The 18,686-nt window shown below is 33.9% G+C and overlaps 2 protein-coding genes across 4 annotated transcripts in view; one reads left to right on the top strand and one right to left on the bottom strand.

Annotated features, from left to right (window-relative positions):
* Positions 1-2,082, top strand: part of LOC121418953 — a 31,552-nt gene extending 29,470 nt beyond the window's left edge. The window contains exons 21-22 of one of the 2 annotated variants that reach the window (XM_041613188.1): positions 475-656; positions 732-2,082. In XM_041613188.1, coding sequence (XP_041469122.1) covers positions 475-640 — 166 coding nt within the window. In that variant the 3' untranslated portion in view covers positions 641-656; positions 732-2,082. Of the gene's footprint in view, positions 1-474 lie in introns of both variants that reach the window. The other variant, XM_041613187.1, reaches the window with a different exon arrangement.
* Positions 2,083-9,038: 6,956 nt separating this feature from the next.
* The window catches only part of LOC121418951 (nuclear pore membrane glycoprotein 210-like), a 41,234-nt gene continuing 31,586 nt past the window's right edge, over positions 9,039-18,686 (bottom strand). For both annotated transcript variants that reach the window (XM_041613185.1, XM_041613186.1), the window contains exons 41-42: positions 15,899-16,015; positions 9,039-9,514 (exon numbers count right to left, since the gene is read on the bottom strand). In XM_041613185.1, coding sequence (XP_041469119.1) covers positions 9,381-9,514; positions 15,899-16,015 — 251 coding nt within the window. In that variant the 3' untranslated portion in view covers positions 9,039-9,380. The remainder of the gene's footprint in view (positions 9,515-15,898; positions 16,016-18,686) is intronic.

Here is an 18,686-nt window from a genome sequence, read left to right as displayed (position 1 = left end):
AATCCTGGAAATAGAAAAGTACAACATGGGGACAATTTTTTCACACATACATGTAACCTTGGGCTTTAATAGTAAAAAAAATACATTAATGAACATTTCCATGAGTTGAGTAGAATTCATTGGCAATTTTTCTTTGGGGACCATTAGTCTTCATACATGTTGGAAAGCTTCAATGTGAAGAGAGGGTTGAAGACCAACCTTCTCTGTCAATAAAAATACTGGTCTATTATTAATACATCTCATCTGTTCATCTCAATCGGAAGAGCACATTTTTTTATTACATCACAAATGGGGGAAATGGAGGACACCAAAATTTTTCAGACAATAAAACAGCCACTGAGGCCTTCTAGACTGCCATAGGTGTTCCATTTGTATCTTTAATTGCCTGTATAATTACTTGTTAATTATCATCTCCTTTGATGTGAATTACTATGGTTTGATGAATAATGAACATTACTGTGCTTGTTTTTTCAGAAAGTGCAAGGCCAACTGGAAGGGTTTCTTTCATACCTTACTTAATGTACCGAGCTGTGACCCCTCTGACCTCCCTCATCTTGGTGACCTAAGGAGACAGCTAGAGCAATATGTTGATCCTTCAACAAAATCAGAACTTCAGTTCAACGTAAATGCCCTCTTGTAACAGTAACATTCAAAAGGCACTAACTTGAAGCTTGAATAATCAGAATTTCAGTTCAACGTAAATGCCCTATTGTAACAATAACATTCAAAAGGCACTAGCTTAAAGCTTGAATGGCAAACACTTCTCGTTACTACATATGGATTAAAGTATAAAGGCTTTCATTTAGAGTAGTGACCTACAATTTGCTCCTGCATCAATTCTTGATTTCAATGAAGATTAACCCATTCAGGTACAGGACTTTCTATGATAATCTTGACTACTCTTTTTTTATATAAAAGGAATGATATTTGAAAGTCAATTTTCAATTTAAGGACGTTCCCCAGTTATGTTTGTGGGCATCCATATCTGCGCATATTTTATGCCATGCGTGTTGATGTCACAATAAGTGAACAGGTTGAGTAATCATCTGCCGGTAACAGTTGATTTTTCCAGTCATTGCCACTCAAACAGCAAATCTTGATGTGATATTTTATGAAGCTATTACCTGAAAAAAAATCTATGGACCACTTTTTAAATGCCTGTATCCCTTCAGAATACTTTACACTGCAGTGCTGCAAAGTATGCAAATATGACCTCGAGTTTGATTAAATGGGATAGTGGCGTAGAATTTCCCTTTATGTAGATACATGCCTTTTGATGCGTTTTTAAAAGCATATTTGCTTAACAAAAGTGCTAATAGTTTGAAAGCAAGCACATAAACCCCCAAATTTTAATATTCACACCTCTTTAGTGTACAAAATTTGGTGAAAATGACAGGTTTTAATAAAATGTAGCATTTATTGTATTTCTTAAATTTTTACATAAATTTCAATTTTTTAGATATGTTTTTGTTGTCTTTCACACCTTATTTTCAAAATTGAATGTGCTGCTACTCTTTAAGAGGGAAGGAATAGCAATATAAGTGGATTCTTTATCTCTAGTATATAAGTCTGAACTATAATGTAAAATTTGGTGAAATTTAGACAGATTTTGACTGAGTAATAGAGGTTTAAACTCAACATCATGCTCTCATAGGGTCTAAAAATGCAAAATTATTTTTATCGCATACTTCTTGAGACCTTTCAAATGAGTAAAGAATCGATAGCAAAAAATCAAGCATATGAACCCATGTAAATTTCTGCATATTTGGAATACATGTATTTAAGTAGTACAAAAACTCCAGGCAAAATTTGGTGACAATGACATAGATTTCAATTTAACTGTGGAACGTCCTTAAATAGTAACTAAATATTTTCTCATTCTGTTGCCAATTTGGAGTTCATAATTGTGAGAATGTGGTTATGTTAAGTGCTGGGTAATAATATATTTGGCCTGATGTGCAGACTATATGCAGCAAAAGCCACTGCCTTGAATCACTAGAATTCATCTCTTCCAGTGGCCATAGTGAGAGTAGTAATTTGCAACCTCATTTTGGGGGGCTTGTGTTTTATGACAAGTAACATTTGTGTTAATTCCAAGTGCTGAACTGTAGACAATTTTCTGAAAGTTTTTATTATGGATCTTCACAGTAACATAAATGTCAAATGTATCCCTCAGAAGCAGATGCAAGTATCTGAAATAGCACACAGCCAAAGTATTGACCTCTAGTAATATTAAGAAAGGAAGCTCAGGAAAAATGTTGTGATTTCATATCAAAGAACTCTTCAATTCATTTCATGAGTGTTGCTGTGATCAGCAAGAAGACCAAGTAAGTATAAATCGTAGAAAAGGGGTGCGTTCAAACTTGAAATAGATTTATTGTTATAGCAATCCAGCTTTTGTACAAAATGAGAAAAGTGTAGTCATGCATTTAATATTTTGAAATTACTCGTATTTAAATCAAACATGGGTATTAGCTTAACTATTGCGTAGTGTGATTTAAGCACGAAAGAATTTTAATTAAAATTACTAGACCATGATAGGATTATGTCTGAATTGGGAAAGATTATTGATTGTATTTTTTCTTTGTGACAACTGGACTGTTTACTACAGTGTGTATTTAAAGGCCCCAGTTAGTGGTCCATGATGCCCATTCTCAGTTTAGGGGCTTGTTCTCTCATATAAGCTTTCCTCAAATAGTTCATTAGGCCTACTGGCCTTGGGACCCTGCTGCATGGCCTATTTGAAAATGTGCTGCTCGAAAATCCTATTTAGAGGCCTGTTTTTGTACATAATAAATCCTTTTAATAAATTGAATTCCAAGATCCCTCACCATGTATCACATCTGCTACTTACAATTTCTACTTACAATTTCATTGCAAAAGAAATTCCTTAAACATATTTTAATCAATTTTGTATATATCTGCATTGCTCAGTATTGATATGATAAACAAAGGGGCATGGTGTCTAGATCCCGCCCTTATACTAACTCGCTATTTAGTAATTAGATTGTGCCCTTGTCAGATATAATTGTAAGGGGGCATTGTTCAAACTCATTTTGTACAATGTTTTATATGTATTCATTGTTATTTTGCTGTACATCCTAAGACTCCATGGTGTTTCCTTTCTGTAAAATTGTGTCACCTAAACTAAATGATTAAGTGCCTTGTCCTGTATGTGACCAAACAGCATAAAATCCATAACCCACACAATTTGGAGAGAGTATCTTTCTAGAGATTGATATTCCTCTCTACTGAAAAGTGTTAAGTCATGAAATTCAACCAATTCTGATCAAGATCATTTATAAACAGATTTTGTATTATGTATCTCCCTTTGATAAACACATTTATTGTGGGTTTTGACATATATTATACAAATATACCAGGCTTTGAGTAAGTATAGTGGGAATTATTTGTCTAAGGTTAGATTGGCATTACTATTTAATAGTAATTTTGCCAGTACAACCGAGGATTAATATTTTCCTCTATACTTTCGAAATAAAGGCCTGGTATATTCTATATTCTACATAAGTTAGAACAACAGATCATGATAATCTAGTTCTTGTGCACGTAGTTCATTGTTTTTAATATGAACCAAAACATAGATAATGCGCTGCACTGACTGACCTTTTCCTGAAGCTACATGCTCAGCGGAACGCCGATTTTGTGCCTGTGCCCGAGAAATTGCGCGATCTGTGTCAATGATCTGTGACGTCGGTGATTGATGTCACAGACTAGTAATTTTTCTTCAGTTTCATTTTCAATATCACAAAATGGTGAGAATGTGTTTGGTCACATGATTCTATTTAAACCAATCAGCATACATTATATAATTTATGTAGGATATAAAACTAATTATAGAAGTCTAAAAAAATATTTGAACAGATCCAGGCAATCTTCCCCAATTGTTTTTCCATTTATCACACCTAGTTATTGTACTTTATGAAATTCCTCGGATGAATACCTGGGGCCTGTTGCAGAAAACGTTGGCCATAAATGAAACAAAAAATAAACAAAATCCCTGGCAACAAAATTTTGTCATTGACAGCAACACAGAAAAACTCTGCCAAAAAATTTGCCAGTTATTTATTTTTATGCAACAGGCCCCAGAGTGGAAATTTTTGGCAAATCATTTTAGTCCATACATTAATTACAAATGAGCATACATATTTGTACAGTATAACTTTTTTTGTAAGAAAACAATTCTAAAAAGTGTTGCCTTTTTTTATTGTGATCATTCTTGTGTTACGATGTCCATGTATATAAGAAGTTCACCTTTGTAAATATGCACAAATTTTGTCAGGAAAATATCACATCATATATCAATATCAATCTGAGTGTTAATGTATGATTTCTGCATCTAAATTGTTTTGGAAGTGTGTGTGTGCTCGTGAGGTTTCACAATAAATATGATTAGTTTGAGGTGTGTAGTAGTTACAATATTATGCAACATTCTGTATGTGCTTGTCAAACTCAAACTTGCTCAAAAATGTGATTTTCATGTACAAAATGTATTTTCATCTAAAATTTGACGAATGAGTGATTACTCGCTATTTTTTTGCTAAATTAATGCCGACAAATTAATTAACAATAATTGTTTAAAATGCTATATAGGATGTTTTCATTGAACTATTGGCTTTTAGTTAATTAGAATAAATAACATGATTAATTTATACAATAAAATATATGTAAGGCAATTTACCTATGTAATTGCATAAAACGTCAGGAGTAAAGCTGTATTTTTTAATCAAGTGTCCATTCTACAACCTAGAAACATATCTATAGTAAAAAAACACAAAGTATACTAAAGTGGTGTTAGCTGTGCTCTATCAAAATAAGGCCTTGTTTTATTGCATCTTCATTCCTGATAGTACACCCATCAAAAATATATGTACAAACTCATTTATTTACAAGAAAGATATGGAACAGACCACCATGCAAATATACAAGTACATAATTCAACAAAAATAAAGATTTACAGGCAAACCCCGTATTACGGGTGTGTGCAAGAAATATTTGCAATCAAATTTTTAAGTGACACATCAATGTCAACTACAGCAAATCAATATATATGAAAGATGAAATGAATGATCCATTCAATGAGGTGTAGCCGAGTTGAAAGAATCCTTTCATCTTTCACCGAATGAAGTATTCTGTCCATTGCACTCATGAACATTCATTATTTGTATAATGTATGATTGATGTAGGACCTGAAATTGGCTTGCAATCAAATGCAAGTTTCTTGCAACACTCCTGAAATGATACAAAATATAGGGCATTATAAAATAATTACCCACACCACCATAATGTTTACATCCCGTTTCACAATCAATATTGGGTGAGCTGCATCAAGCTTTTGCAATTACAGTGTATTTAGAATACAACAAAATTAGGTTTCATTAAATAAGAAAAAGCATGACACACATTCATTTACAAATGATATTCACAGAGACAAATTGTGAAATTGAGGACCCGAAAATAAAAGCAAATTATGGAATGTTTTAAAAACATACAATACTGCAATAACTTTATTTCAAAACTATACAATGCTCATAAAGAGATACTTCAAACAACTAAATTATTTACCATCATCTAAGTTCAGTACTTTTGAAGGTCAAGTCCACCTCAGAAAAATGTTGATTTAAATCAATAGAGAAAAATCAGACAAGCACAATGCTGAAAATTTCATCAAAATCGGATGTAAAATAAGAAAGTTACATTTCAAAGTTTCGCTTATTTTCAACAAAATAGTTATATGAACGAGCCAGTTACATCAAAATGAGAGTCAATGACGTCACTCACTCACTATTTCTTTTGTTTTTTATTGTTTGAATTATACAATATTTCAATTTTTACGAATTTGATGATTAGGACCTCATTGCCTGAAGCACAAAATGTTAAAATAATGGAACTCCACGTGTTCAGTTAGGAATGAAACTTCATTTCACATGACAATGACGAGAAATCAAAATATTTCATATAATAAAATACAAAAGAAATAGTGAGTGATGTCATCAACTCTCTAATTTGGATGTAACTGGCTCGTTCATATAACTATTTTGTTGAAAATAAACGAAACTTTAAAATGCCATAACTTCCTTATTTTACATCCGATTTTGATGAAATTTTCAGTGCTATGCTTGTTGATTTTTTCTCGTTTTATTCAAATCAAGTTTTTGTTGGGGTAGACTTGTCCTTTAAGAAAAACGAAATCCTCCCTTTTTATGAGAAATGAGAGATCATAAAATCTACATCAATGTACTAAAGGGAATCCCAAGTTTATCCAGTCAACCTTTTGAGTTGAGTTTACCGGACTACTAAGAAACGAGGATCATTTGTAAGCAACCAGATGACTTTACTCTTATCAGATGGACCTGGTAATGCCTTGCTGATGAGCAGTCTCGGTTTATGATGTTGGTCTAAGAAATACAGGATCACTGTTCTGCCAGACAAGCTGCATCATCTTATCCTCTAGAGGATATATTGTAAAGCCCTAAGTTACATCTCGCGATTGCTAAAATCAAATTCCCAATCTTATTGGCATTACTTTCACATGACATTTAAATTTCATGCAAATATTACTTTGGGACAGGTATCTCTTTTAAATTCAGTGGATTCACAATACAGTGTGCCATCTATAAGTTGCAGTGGACAGGCCAATTTCTAATTTCAGGGTTAACATTGTGCGCAGGCATCGCACAGTGCTAGTGTACTGTACTAATGTGACTGTGTGCATCAAAAATGTAAACCAAAAGCGGAGGAAGAATCCACAGAAAACAATCAAATTTTTAAAAGAAATGTGGCAAATTTCTCTTCCACCTGGTAAACAGCATAATTTCATGCAATCCAGCCGAGCCGCACCAACCAGCGCAGCATATTAACAAGCTTTCGATTGTCTACGACTGCAACGTATTCCTAGTTCACCGGAAGGGGTGACACCGCTCGTTCAGTATCACGTTCGTACATTGATGAAAACAGTTTCGACTTAATCAATGTACCCGTACTGGGCCCGTACCAGACCACAGCATAAACCAGCGTGATAGCGAGCGGGCCATAGGCCGATGCTCGCCTGGAAAGTCAGGCGCAGCATCACCCTACGAACCAGTGGGGGCAACTGAGGGTGCAACACTTGCGCAAAAAGCTGCAAAAACACAGTTGTTTGGAAATAGAACATCAATTACCTATCGGAGATGTAGTGTCTGTAAACAGGACACACTAAAATGTAATGGAAAAGCTGGTAACAAGCAGTAATTTGCAGTTTACCAGCCCTGCTGAATCAACAAAACTCAAGTGTTGAAGCGGATTCGTTCATTTTTGCTCAGCTTGGATGACGTCACCATGTACGAACGACATCGAACGTCAAAACCCTCAAATAAAATACGAGTCACAGATTTGGGCAGTGAAAGAGAAGGCTCGTCACAGAATACTTTGCGCATGCGCAGTGCTCCCAAATCCTTTAATCTCGTACGTCCACATGGCTCATCTCAGAAAACGAAAGGTCTCAACTAGCATGCATACACTGTACTCGTGGGCGCAACAGATGTCGACCTTTTCCCATGAGGCATTGCAAAGTTTGGCATGGGTGGCTCACCGTACTGTGAATCCTCATCAGAAAACTTTAAACTAATTTACAAGGTTATCATGTATAACATTATGCAGTGAGTTTTTAAACTTACATCATCATAATCACAAATAATTATCCACCTAAAATTGTTCAACAATCTTTTTTAACTAAAAAAACAATCCACCATCAATTTTATTCTCAAATCCCAGAGTGAAATTTCTGCAAAAAAGCAAAGAGAATATTGTGGAGGTGGGAGGTCAATAATTTAACTTAGATTTTACTCAAAAGAAGGTGGCAAGTATTAAAAATGAACTCAACTATTGTCCAATACCAATTATGGAGCTAATACATCTAGTACCAACTGAAAGTAATGGCAATACTGCATAGAATTTCATTTCAACGTATTCTCAAAACAAACCATGAACCTCATTTTTAAAGGCAACAAAGTGCTTGACTCTGTAGTTTTTATGATCTATTCCCAAATTCATCTTATTCAATGAAATCATAGAAAAACGAACACACAAATTTCATACAAGGTAGTTTTATGGACTGAAAATTTGAAAAATATATATATGAATCACATGCAAATGAAAACAGAAAAGAATGGGACACATACATTTACAGGTTCAAAATGCATTCCTTTCCCCCACAACAAAACGGTTGAAATATCTGCGTAGGTTTTCAAAATTAACTTTTGATATATCAAGGCAATTCCTATTACATAGAAATGACCATTTCTAGGCCCCGTCTTACAAAGAGTTGCAACTGATCTGATCAATTGCAACTATGGATGGCCAGTAACGTCAGCAAGTATTATACATGTATGTTCAAAATATTTTCTATCTATGATGTATATACATGCATTAATTGCTTTCTTTAAAAATTCACTTTGCTTCTCTTCTTTTACAAAGGATATTGTGCATATTTCCTCTAGAAAAATTTATGACACTGATGGATTTCCATAGAGTTACGATTGATCAGATCAATCACAAAGAGTTATGATTGATTGATCCGATTAATCGTAACTCTTTGAAAGACGGGGGCCCCGATGGCATGGGGAGTGTTTCATGAAATGCTCCTCTGGGCAATGCAACACAAAGCTATGAAATTGATCGCAAGATTATTTGTATGATTGATCGCAATGATCATGTCCTTACTAATTGTACAATCCATGATTACACTTCGTGTCATGGGGCCTTCATCAAAATATTAGAGTGGCATACAATCTCTATACCTAGAACTCAATATGGAAAGCCTCAAGACAAAAACACAAATACACTATCAGATTTTGTATAAAAAAAAGAGTTGCGATTGGTCCGATCAATCACAAATATGGACGGCCAGCAACGTCAACATCTACTATGCATGTTTGTTCAAAATATTTTCCAACTATGATGAATATTCATGCGTTCATTGTTTTCTTGAAAATTCACAATGCTTCTCTTTGTTTACAAAGGATATTGTGCATATTTTTGTAAAAAAAAATTATGACATCTTACAAAGAGTTACGATTGATTGGATCAATCGTAACTCTTTGTAAGATGGGGCCCTGGGATGGGTATTCGTCATGGAATAATCCAAAACTTTCAGGTAAATAGCGACAGAGGATTATTGTTAGTTGACACCCTGGATTGATAAATAAAGGAATTGAGAGGTGGCAGCCATCTCACATTTCCCAGCTCCAAATCAATTTTTCTCAGTTACAAAATGCCATAACAATAGCTTCTAAAACACTTTGCTTGTAGCACAAATGGAAAGACCTCGATATCAAATTAAAATGACATGATTTGGAAACTTGGAAACAGGGGGGGGGGGTACACTAGTATTCAGGACTACCAGAAGCTCCTTCTTGTGGACTATAAGCTGTACTCCAAAGTCTATTAGGGGATTTCCCTGCCCTTCTTTGTCGTATTGAATCAGATCTGTACGGACTCTGCTGATACTCTGTAAAACCTGAATACGAAATTAAATACAAAACAAAAACAGGTCAGATTAATGATATTGAATGGTCATTACAGGACGTGCTTCGACAAATTTTCTTGCTTTGACATCTCTTTCCAACCAATAATCTTAAGCCCTGAAACAATATGATCCCCCAACAACACTAATATCAGGTTAATATTAGAGAACACTCAACAATGAGGAACACACTTTTATCTTTATAAAACCTGTTCACATTTGCAAAGTTATATCATGATTACCATACATACTGATATTTTCAAGATCTGGTAAATGAGATTGTAAGATAGCAATGATTAATCTGAAATGCAGAAGACATCTGATGAATAGGCATCAAGAAGAAATGAAAATCTAGGCTGCATCATATATTGTTTTTATTTAATACAAATATAAGACCCTGCAAATGATTAAATATCTTTATTTATATTTGTAATCTTGTTAATTGTCTACTTGAAATGAAATTCATTTGAATCTTATAAATTTTCATTTCTGAATCCATGGTTATAATTTTTTCTATTAGTACATTTTTTTTATTAAAATAACTTTTCTTCATTCAAAGCTCCTCTTGGAAAGGTTATCATCAATAATGTATTTGCAGGTAAATATTTTTCATCGCAGTTAATGCAGAATTCTGATGTAAACAGGAAAGTGGTTATGCTCTAGTAGAGACCTGAGTGTAACGATAGGATACGTAACATTCCACCTTGTTTTAAAATAATATCGGGCAATTCACTCTTCAACTGGAGATAGTTTCTGATCCCAAGCAGCCCTTTAATATTTCTTATATTATCAGGAAAATTTTTGAGCAGTTAAAATAAAATTAGGGGACTGTGTTGGAACATGCATTAAACAATTCAGCAAAGTTTTAACTTCATTCTCCAGATAATTTGTAAGCCAGAATCAAACACACAATATCCTTTGATCAAAGTATTTTTCTCATGTGAGCCTCTGTGTGCTTTTTTTTTCCAACTCAAAAAAAGTTTTAAATTACAAGTGTTTGCTTGTCCAACACATTACACATTGAAAATGATGAGAAATCATTATCTGGGACAGCTGAAAATTGCTTTGATACCATTTTTGTGATGAAAGAGTCCCCATCTTGATACTAATGCACTGTTTGATCTAACCAGCTGGATAATACTTGCAGAGTAGCATATAATTTCATTGACAGCATGGGGCTGTGGTCAAAGGAAACAAACCTTATTCATCTCTTTCTTTATACAGATTGGAATCATTACATACTGTACATAAACCATATTGCAAGGACAGCATTTTATTATTATAGGGTCATTCCATGCCAATTCACCCAATGAATGTGCAATTTTGCACCCGACCGTCTCAGAATTCGTTGTAATTTGGTATACATAAAATTCACCATGGCCCAAGCACAAAACAAAAAAAATTAGTCCAATCGGTCCGTCGGTTCTCGCGCTACGGCCCGTCCTTTTCTCCTTGTTTTGACAAAAATGGGCGTGACCTTCAACTTTCAATGGCCACTGCGTTGTTACGTGTTGACCAATTTTCATGAAACTGGTACCATTTGATAGGAAATTCAGAGAGGAATCCAAAACATGCATCGAATAATGTATTGGAGCAATTTATAAGGTCATGACCTTTGACCTTAACTTTGACCTTGAGTTTGACCCCCGGACAAATAATTTTTTTACTTGATTTTCGTGTATGTTAATTATTGGTATGATATTGACAAAATATGTTAAAATCAATGATGATATTTTATTTCTTCACCTTTAAAAACTCTTCCAAAGATACCATGAAATTTCACTCTAGTCCCACACACTGATATTCATGTTAGTAAAGTGTTCACAAGTTACATGATTTCTTCCAATCTTAAGTTACAGCATGCAAACACATGAAAAGAAATTAAGCTTAATCAGTTTACAAATAAAAGATTAAACCTTTATGCTCATGAATAGGTATCTGTTTAGGCATTTTATGATTCAGCAATATATATCATATACATACATGTATATATTTTGATGATAAAAGTAAAGACTTTACTACCATGAATATATATCATATATATTGCCAAACATCAAAATGAATATATATTGATGGACATCAAAATACCTAAACAGATACCAATTCATGAGCATAAAGGTTTAATCTTTTATTTGTGAACTGATTAAGCTTAATTTCTTTTCATGTGCTTGCATACTGTAACTTAAGATTGGAAGAAATCATGTAACTGGTAAACACTTTACTAACATGAATATCAGTGTGTGGGACTAGAGTGAAATTTCATGGTATCTTTGGAAGAGTTTTTAAAGGTGAAGAAATAAAATATCATCATTGATTTTAACATATTTTGTCAATATCATACCAATAATTAACATACACAAAAATCAAGTAAAAAAATTATTTGTCCGGGGGTCAAACTCAAGGTCAAAGTTAAGGTCAAAGGTCATGACCTTATAAATTGCTCCAATACATTATTCGATGCATGTTTTGGATTCCTCTCTGAATTTCCTATCAAATGGTACCAGTTTCATGAAAATTGGTCAACACGTAACGATGCAGTTGCCATTGAAAGTTGAAGGTCACGCCCATTTTTGTCATAACAAGGACCGATTGGACTAATTTTTTTTGTTTTGTGCTTGGGCCATGGTGAATTTTATGTATACCAAATTACAACGAATTCTGAGACGGTCAGGTGCAACCACTGGTTGAATCCAGATGGAATGACCCTATATTACTACATACACCTTACCAAGTAATGTATTTGACTAGGTATACTTTTGACAGCATAATGCATGTATGTTGGCGAAATGAAGCAAATTGTTAATAAGGAGAATGAGTCAAACAGACAATAATTGAATGCAAAGGTGTGTAATTAAAATCAACAGATGCATGAATTATACAAACAGGGAGTGGTTCATGGTATAATTCTCAACAAGAAAGACAACAAAAAAGAAATCCTGGCAAAATATGGCTAAATAAATGTAAAAGGGCCACATTTGATCACCATGCAAGACTAAAAATTGGAATAAACATAGCACCACTACAATAAAACAAGTGGAATGCCTCTGGCAGTCTCACCTGCATCACGCAATTCAATATAGCAGCAGTGCTGACTTTAAAAAACTACTATAACTCGCAAAAGATGTTCAGTGATACTTGGTTACTCTTATTTCCACGTTTTATGAACTAGACCAATACACTTACAGAGATATGATGGTAATTCAACAAATACCCCCAACGTGGCCAAAGTTCATTGACCTCACATGACCTTTGACCTTGATCATGTGACCTGAAACTCGCACAGGATGTTCAGTGATACTTGATTACTATTATGTCCAAGTTTCATGAATCAGATCCATAAACTTTCAAAGTTATGATGGTAATTCAACAGATACCCCCGATTCGGCCAAAGTTCATTGACCTTTGACCTTGGTCATGTGACCCAAAATGCGCACAGGATGTTCAGTGATACTTGATTACTCTTATGTCCAAGTTTTATGAACTAGACCAACATACTTTCAAAGTTATGATGGTAATTCAACAAATACCCCCAATTTGGGGAAAGTTCATTGACCCTAAATGACCTTTGACCTTGATCATGTGACCTGAAACTTGCACAAGATGTTCAGTGATACTTGATAACCATTATGTCCAAGTTTCACGAACTAGGTCCATATTCTAACTAGGTTCATTATTGCGGATTGAAATAATCGCTAGAGGGTATTCATTTGTCTCGCAATCTACTATGGTCAACAAGGAAATTCGTGATCACTCTCGCAAAAAGTGTTCACTAGCTTACAAGTTCACGAGCTTTCGAGTGCCGCTGCAACTCTTTATCAAGTGAACTTGAATTTCCTAGAAAGCCAGTGAACACTTTTTGCGAGAGTGATCACGAATTTCCTTGTTGACCATAGTAGATTGCGAGACAAATGAATACCCTCTAGCGATTAGGTCCATATATTTTCTAAGTTATGATAACATTTCAAAAACTTAACCCTAGGTAAAGATTTTGATGTTGATTCCCCCAACATGGTCTAAGTTAATTGATCCTAAATGACCTTTGACCTTGGTCATGTGACATGAAACTCAGGCAGGATGTTCAGTAATACTTGATTAACCTTATTAACCAAGTTTCATAAACTAGGTCCACATACTTTCTAAGTTGTGCTGTCATTTCAAAAACTTAACCTTTGGTTAAGATTTGATGTTGACGCCGCCGCCGTCGGAAAAGCGGCGCCTATAGTCTCACTCTGCTATGCAGGTGAGACAAAAACATGACCAAAAACACCAATAAAAAATGCAAAAAAACCCAGTATGCAATCAAGATTAAGATGTATGGCTTCAGTTAATCTACTTTCATTCATACCAGCTTTCTCTTTCCTTACTATGCCCATATAATAAGAAAATCATTTATTATTTTTTAATTGAACAAGGTGAATATTAATAATTAATAATTATTTTCAATGTGTGGAGTATGTATTTTTACACCTCTTCAAAATGAAATTATAGTAGGGTGTCTTGAGATTATGACCCTAACCCAATGTATATCAAGATGTTTGCTGTTTAGCATCTATGGAAATCTAGACTTTTCAATGTATTTTACTAACTACTTTCAAAGGAATTGTGGACAAGGACAGGAGAGAAATGTGAAAGTAAATTTGGAGGGATGGATTTCTTCTTCCCTCCAAAAGTCCAATTGTTACCAACATAGAAAATTGTATAATGCTTACATTGGTTATCAACGATTAATAAAGGTTTATGACACGGCCCTAATTATATTTCAAAATTAAGGCCTGCAGCAGAATTAATTAAACGCTTGTTTTAATCAAGAAGAAAACAGCAAACTATGCAGTACTTCTATACTTTTAATAAAGCCATATACAATCAATCTAATCTACTCATACACATGGCACTTAATTTTTTTTATACACTCTATGGATTATAAATGGATATATTGAATTGAATAAAATGGCTTTGAACAGATGAGGGTAAACTTGCATGCTGTTGTTTTTTTTTTTGTTAGAAATCTAATAAGCAAATTGCAGATAAGAGGGTTGCATGAAAAAAAATGTAAAACTCAATGGACCTTCATGGGAATTATTCTGTGAAGACCCCCATTGTGTTGGTGAAGATTTAGATCTTTCTGCTGGGTAACTCCCCTGGGTTTTACGAGGCAAATATGGATTAGTAAACTCTGGAGAACAGAGAGGAGGAAAACAAAGAAGAATATGAACAAAATAACAGAAATTAACATTAAAACCTGATGTGAGAGTTATCTGTCAAAAGAAACCTAAAAATAAATATAAGCAAGATGAGTTAGACTGAATGACAATAGAAAACATAGTGGCTAACAAAAGAAAAGATAAACGTGAAAGGAAGATTAGACTAGGTGTAGAATATGTTAGCCTGGAATCAATGAACAACTACATCAGTTGTACTTCTGATTTTTCATTACCCAAAGAAACCTTTCCAATACACTCAAAACACCACTCATGAGACATGTTAAATTGTGCCAACTTTGTATTTCACTTTTTCTCCATAATTAACCCTATCTAGCCAGGGTATTTTGGGAGTTCATATGGCGGGGGGGCCTCCTAGGCCCCCCTTGAGATCTCGGCCGTTGACCATGCGATTGCGCCGAAAATTAGCACGCAGGTTGTCTGGGATATAATCTACAAAATTGTATAGTAATTTATTTCATGCAAATTGCTACAATGTAATAATGCTAATTTATGCGTAATTAGTATGAGATTTCATACTTTTTCCTATAACTCCATAAATTAAGTTCCAAATGTTCTAATTTTTGGCATAGAAACTCTTTGTGGTGTTCTTAGCAAGTTTACATGAAAAAATTGTGATATCAGATTAATTTCTTATGTATTATATTGTTTTTTTGCAGTTCCTTATGTATTTCATTGTTTTTTGGACAATTTGTTTTTCATTGTTCTTTCAATGAAATTCATTGGGGACTCTTCTAAGATCATAAACAGCATTAAATACATACATTTAGACCAGCAGAGCTAAAAATAATCATACATTTATGATTTTGGTTGAAAACACAATTTACATTGACTTGGTACACGAAATCACATTTTTGAGCAATTTTTGGTCTGACATGCACTTACATTACATTACGCAAAATTGGTCTCAGAAGTTGCACAAGACTTGAAAGTAAAAAGTCAGCAAAAATATCGCGCTACCCCGGCCTAAATTGGGTTAAGGCAAGAATTCTAAATCAGATGTCCTTTTTTTTCAAAGGAGTCAAGGACTCTAAAAATTAAAGCATATACACTTGCTATTTTCACTGTCCCAACAAATGTTTTTTTTACTTATTGTTGCTTTCATTGCCAAATCAAGTAATGATTGCAATAAGAGGGAATGTCTGATGGGTTTTCTTACCTGGTGATTGTTCAAAGTATGGTGGTGGTGCCGGTGAGCGATGCAATGGACTGTGGAGGAAAGCTCCTGATCCAGAACTTGCTACGTAGTATCGAGGAGCCAGGAAGACATGGTAGCCTGAAAGTATCAAATAAAACATTTCATGCAAAGTTAGGGTCACGTTTGCCAAGGAAACATACAATTTCAATGAATAGAATCTTAAAATGCATTGAAGCCTGAATGTAAAGAATAACACTTGAATTACATTTGATTTTGATTTTGATTTATTGTTTCACATTCCACAAAAACATACATCTTGAACACAATTATGAATACATGATGACAAAAAATACATAGTTGTAGTATTTAACAAGAAAATACAATTACGTGAAATATGAGGAACCTATTAAAAAGCAAAGCTTGTAAACATATAGGTTCCCAGAAGAAAATGATAAAGGATTAAAAACTCCTAACGCAATGAAGCGACATTAATAAAATGAAAATACTCAATACATTATAAAGAGATCTACAAGATAGTCACTCGAGCAAGGCGCTTAACCGCTAGCATACGACTGTAAAAGAAATGTTTTCAGCCTACATTTAAAAGAATATAGAGAGGGCGCCTGAATTATATGAGTGTTTAAATTATTCCAAAAGGAAGGCCCTGTAAAAGCAAATGATTTAAGGGCAAGAACAGTGCGCACTGGGGAAATGTGGAAATTGTGTACTTGTCGAGTTGGGTAAGAATGGATTTCTTGATTTTGAACAAGCAAATCAGAGAATACACTTGGTAATTCCTGTTTATTTAGCTGATACATAAATATACCAACAAAATAATAATATAAATCGGTTACTTTCAATAACTTGTTTGAATAAAATAGCGGATTAGTATGAGCCAGAAAGTCAGAAGAAGAAATTATCCTCACGGCTCTTTTTTGAATTTTAAGTATGGATTCAAGTTTTGTCTTAGAGGCATTTCCCCAGGCTAAAATTCCATTATTCAGATATGGTAACAATAAAGTGGAATACAATAGTTTCAAAATGTGATGCGGAAAATGAGGCTTAAGTTTATTTATGACTCCAACATTTCTTGAGAGCAACTTACGAAGGTGATCAATGTGAACTTTCCATGATAATTTACAATCAATAAAGATACCAAGAAATTTTGTTGATTCAATTTGTTCTAAAACATTACCATTCATATAAACAAGACCTGGCAATGTGTGTAATGAGTTGCTAAAAACCATATAATGTGTCTTTTTAAAATTTAGGGATAACTTATTAGCTTGTATCCAATCACACACAGAGCATAATTCAACATTTAGTCTTTCAAGAAGGATTTGAGGATTGCTGTGTGTAAAAAATAAGCTCGTGTCATCTGCGAAAAGAAGAAATGATAATAAAGAGGATGAGTTTTGGAAATCATTGATGTATAAAATAAATAGCAATGGACCCAAAAGGGAACCCTGAGGCACGCCACATGAAATTTGCTGTATCTGAGAATCGGAGTTATTAATGACCACAAATTGAGTTCTGTTTATAAGGTAACTTCTGAACCACTCCAAGGCCTTTCCACGAATCCCATAATGAGAAAGCTTGTATAAAAGTATTTCATGGTTGATCGTGTCAAAGGCCTTGGAGAAGTCCAGAAAAATACCAGCAACATGAGATTTGTTATCAATTGCCTTGGTAACTTTATCGATTAATAACATTATTGCATGAACTGTTGAATGCTTTTTACGAAAGCCAAATTGTGAATTAATAAAAATATTACAATTCATAAGAAATTTTATTGTACGAGAATATACTGTTTTTTCTAAAATCTTGGAGAAAGTAGTCAGTAGTGAAATAGGGCGATAGTTACCCAATTCATCCTCTGAACCCTTTTTATGGATAGGTATAACTTTAACAACCTTCATCTTATTAGGGACAATGCCACACTGTAAAGAAAGATTGTATACGTGCGTCAAGGGCATCACAATTTCATCAATAATTTTAATGAGAAAATCATAAGAAATACCATCATAACCAGAACTTTTTTTCGCCGGTAGATTTTTAACTATTTCTATAATTTCGTGCTCGGAAACGGGTGAAAAGAATATGGTACGAGGATTACGGTTTGGCAAAAAAGAATGAAAGGGTTTGTTACTATTAGGTATAGCATTAGCCAAATTTGGGCCAATGTTTACAAAGAAAGAATTGAATGCTTCGGCAATGTCTGCATCATCTGTAATTTCCTTGTTTTGGTCGACGATCCTATTAATATTCTTTTTTGATCCTTCCTTCTTAAAAACTTGATTAATCACTTTCCAAGTTGACCTTGTATCTTTTTTATGAGTTTCAAATAAAGAGAAAAAATAGTTTCTTTTGGCTTGTCTCAGCACTGATGTTAGGGTATTTCTATAAATTGAATATTTAGATTTAGCGTTATCTGTGCCTGTAGATTTATATTTATAGTATAGTTTATTTTTCTTGTTTATTGATTTAAGTAGAGACCGTGTGATCCAGGGAGAACGTGGTACTTTTTTATAATTTGATTTGGATAATGTTCTTACTGGAAAATAATGGTCAAATAATGGTCAAATAATGGTCAAAACATGAAAGGATCCAAGAAAAATACAAACAAGTGTAAATTTTTCTATTTATTCTCCTCAATGATAAAATACATTTTGCATATTCCAAGTTTCTGAGAACATTTGAACACTTGTTTCCAGCTCATGCATTTAGAAATTTATACAATTAAAACTTTAAAAAGAAACTTGAAACTAATAGGAGGAATAACTGTGATGATGCTGTACATTAAGTTCCA

This window comes from Lytechinus variegatus, chromosome 7 (assembly GCF_018143015.1).
Source record: "Lytechinus variegatus isolate NC3 chromosome 7, Lvar_3.0, whole genome shotgun sequence".
NCBI classification, from domain to species: Eukaryota; Metazoa; Echinodermata; class Echinoidea; order Temnopleuroida; family Toxopneustidae; genus Lytechinus; species Lytechinus variegatus.
The sequence above is the reverse complement of the archived record's forward strand: the minus strand, read 5'-3'. Positions and strand labels throughout refer to the sequence as shown.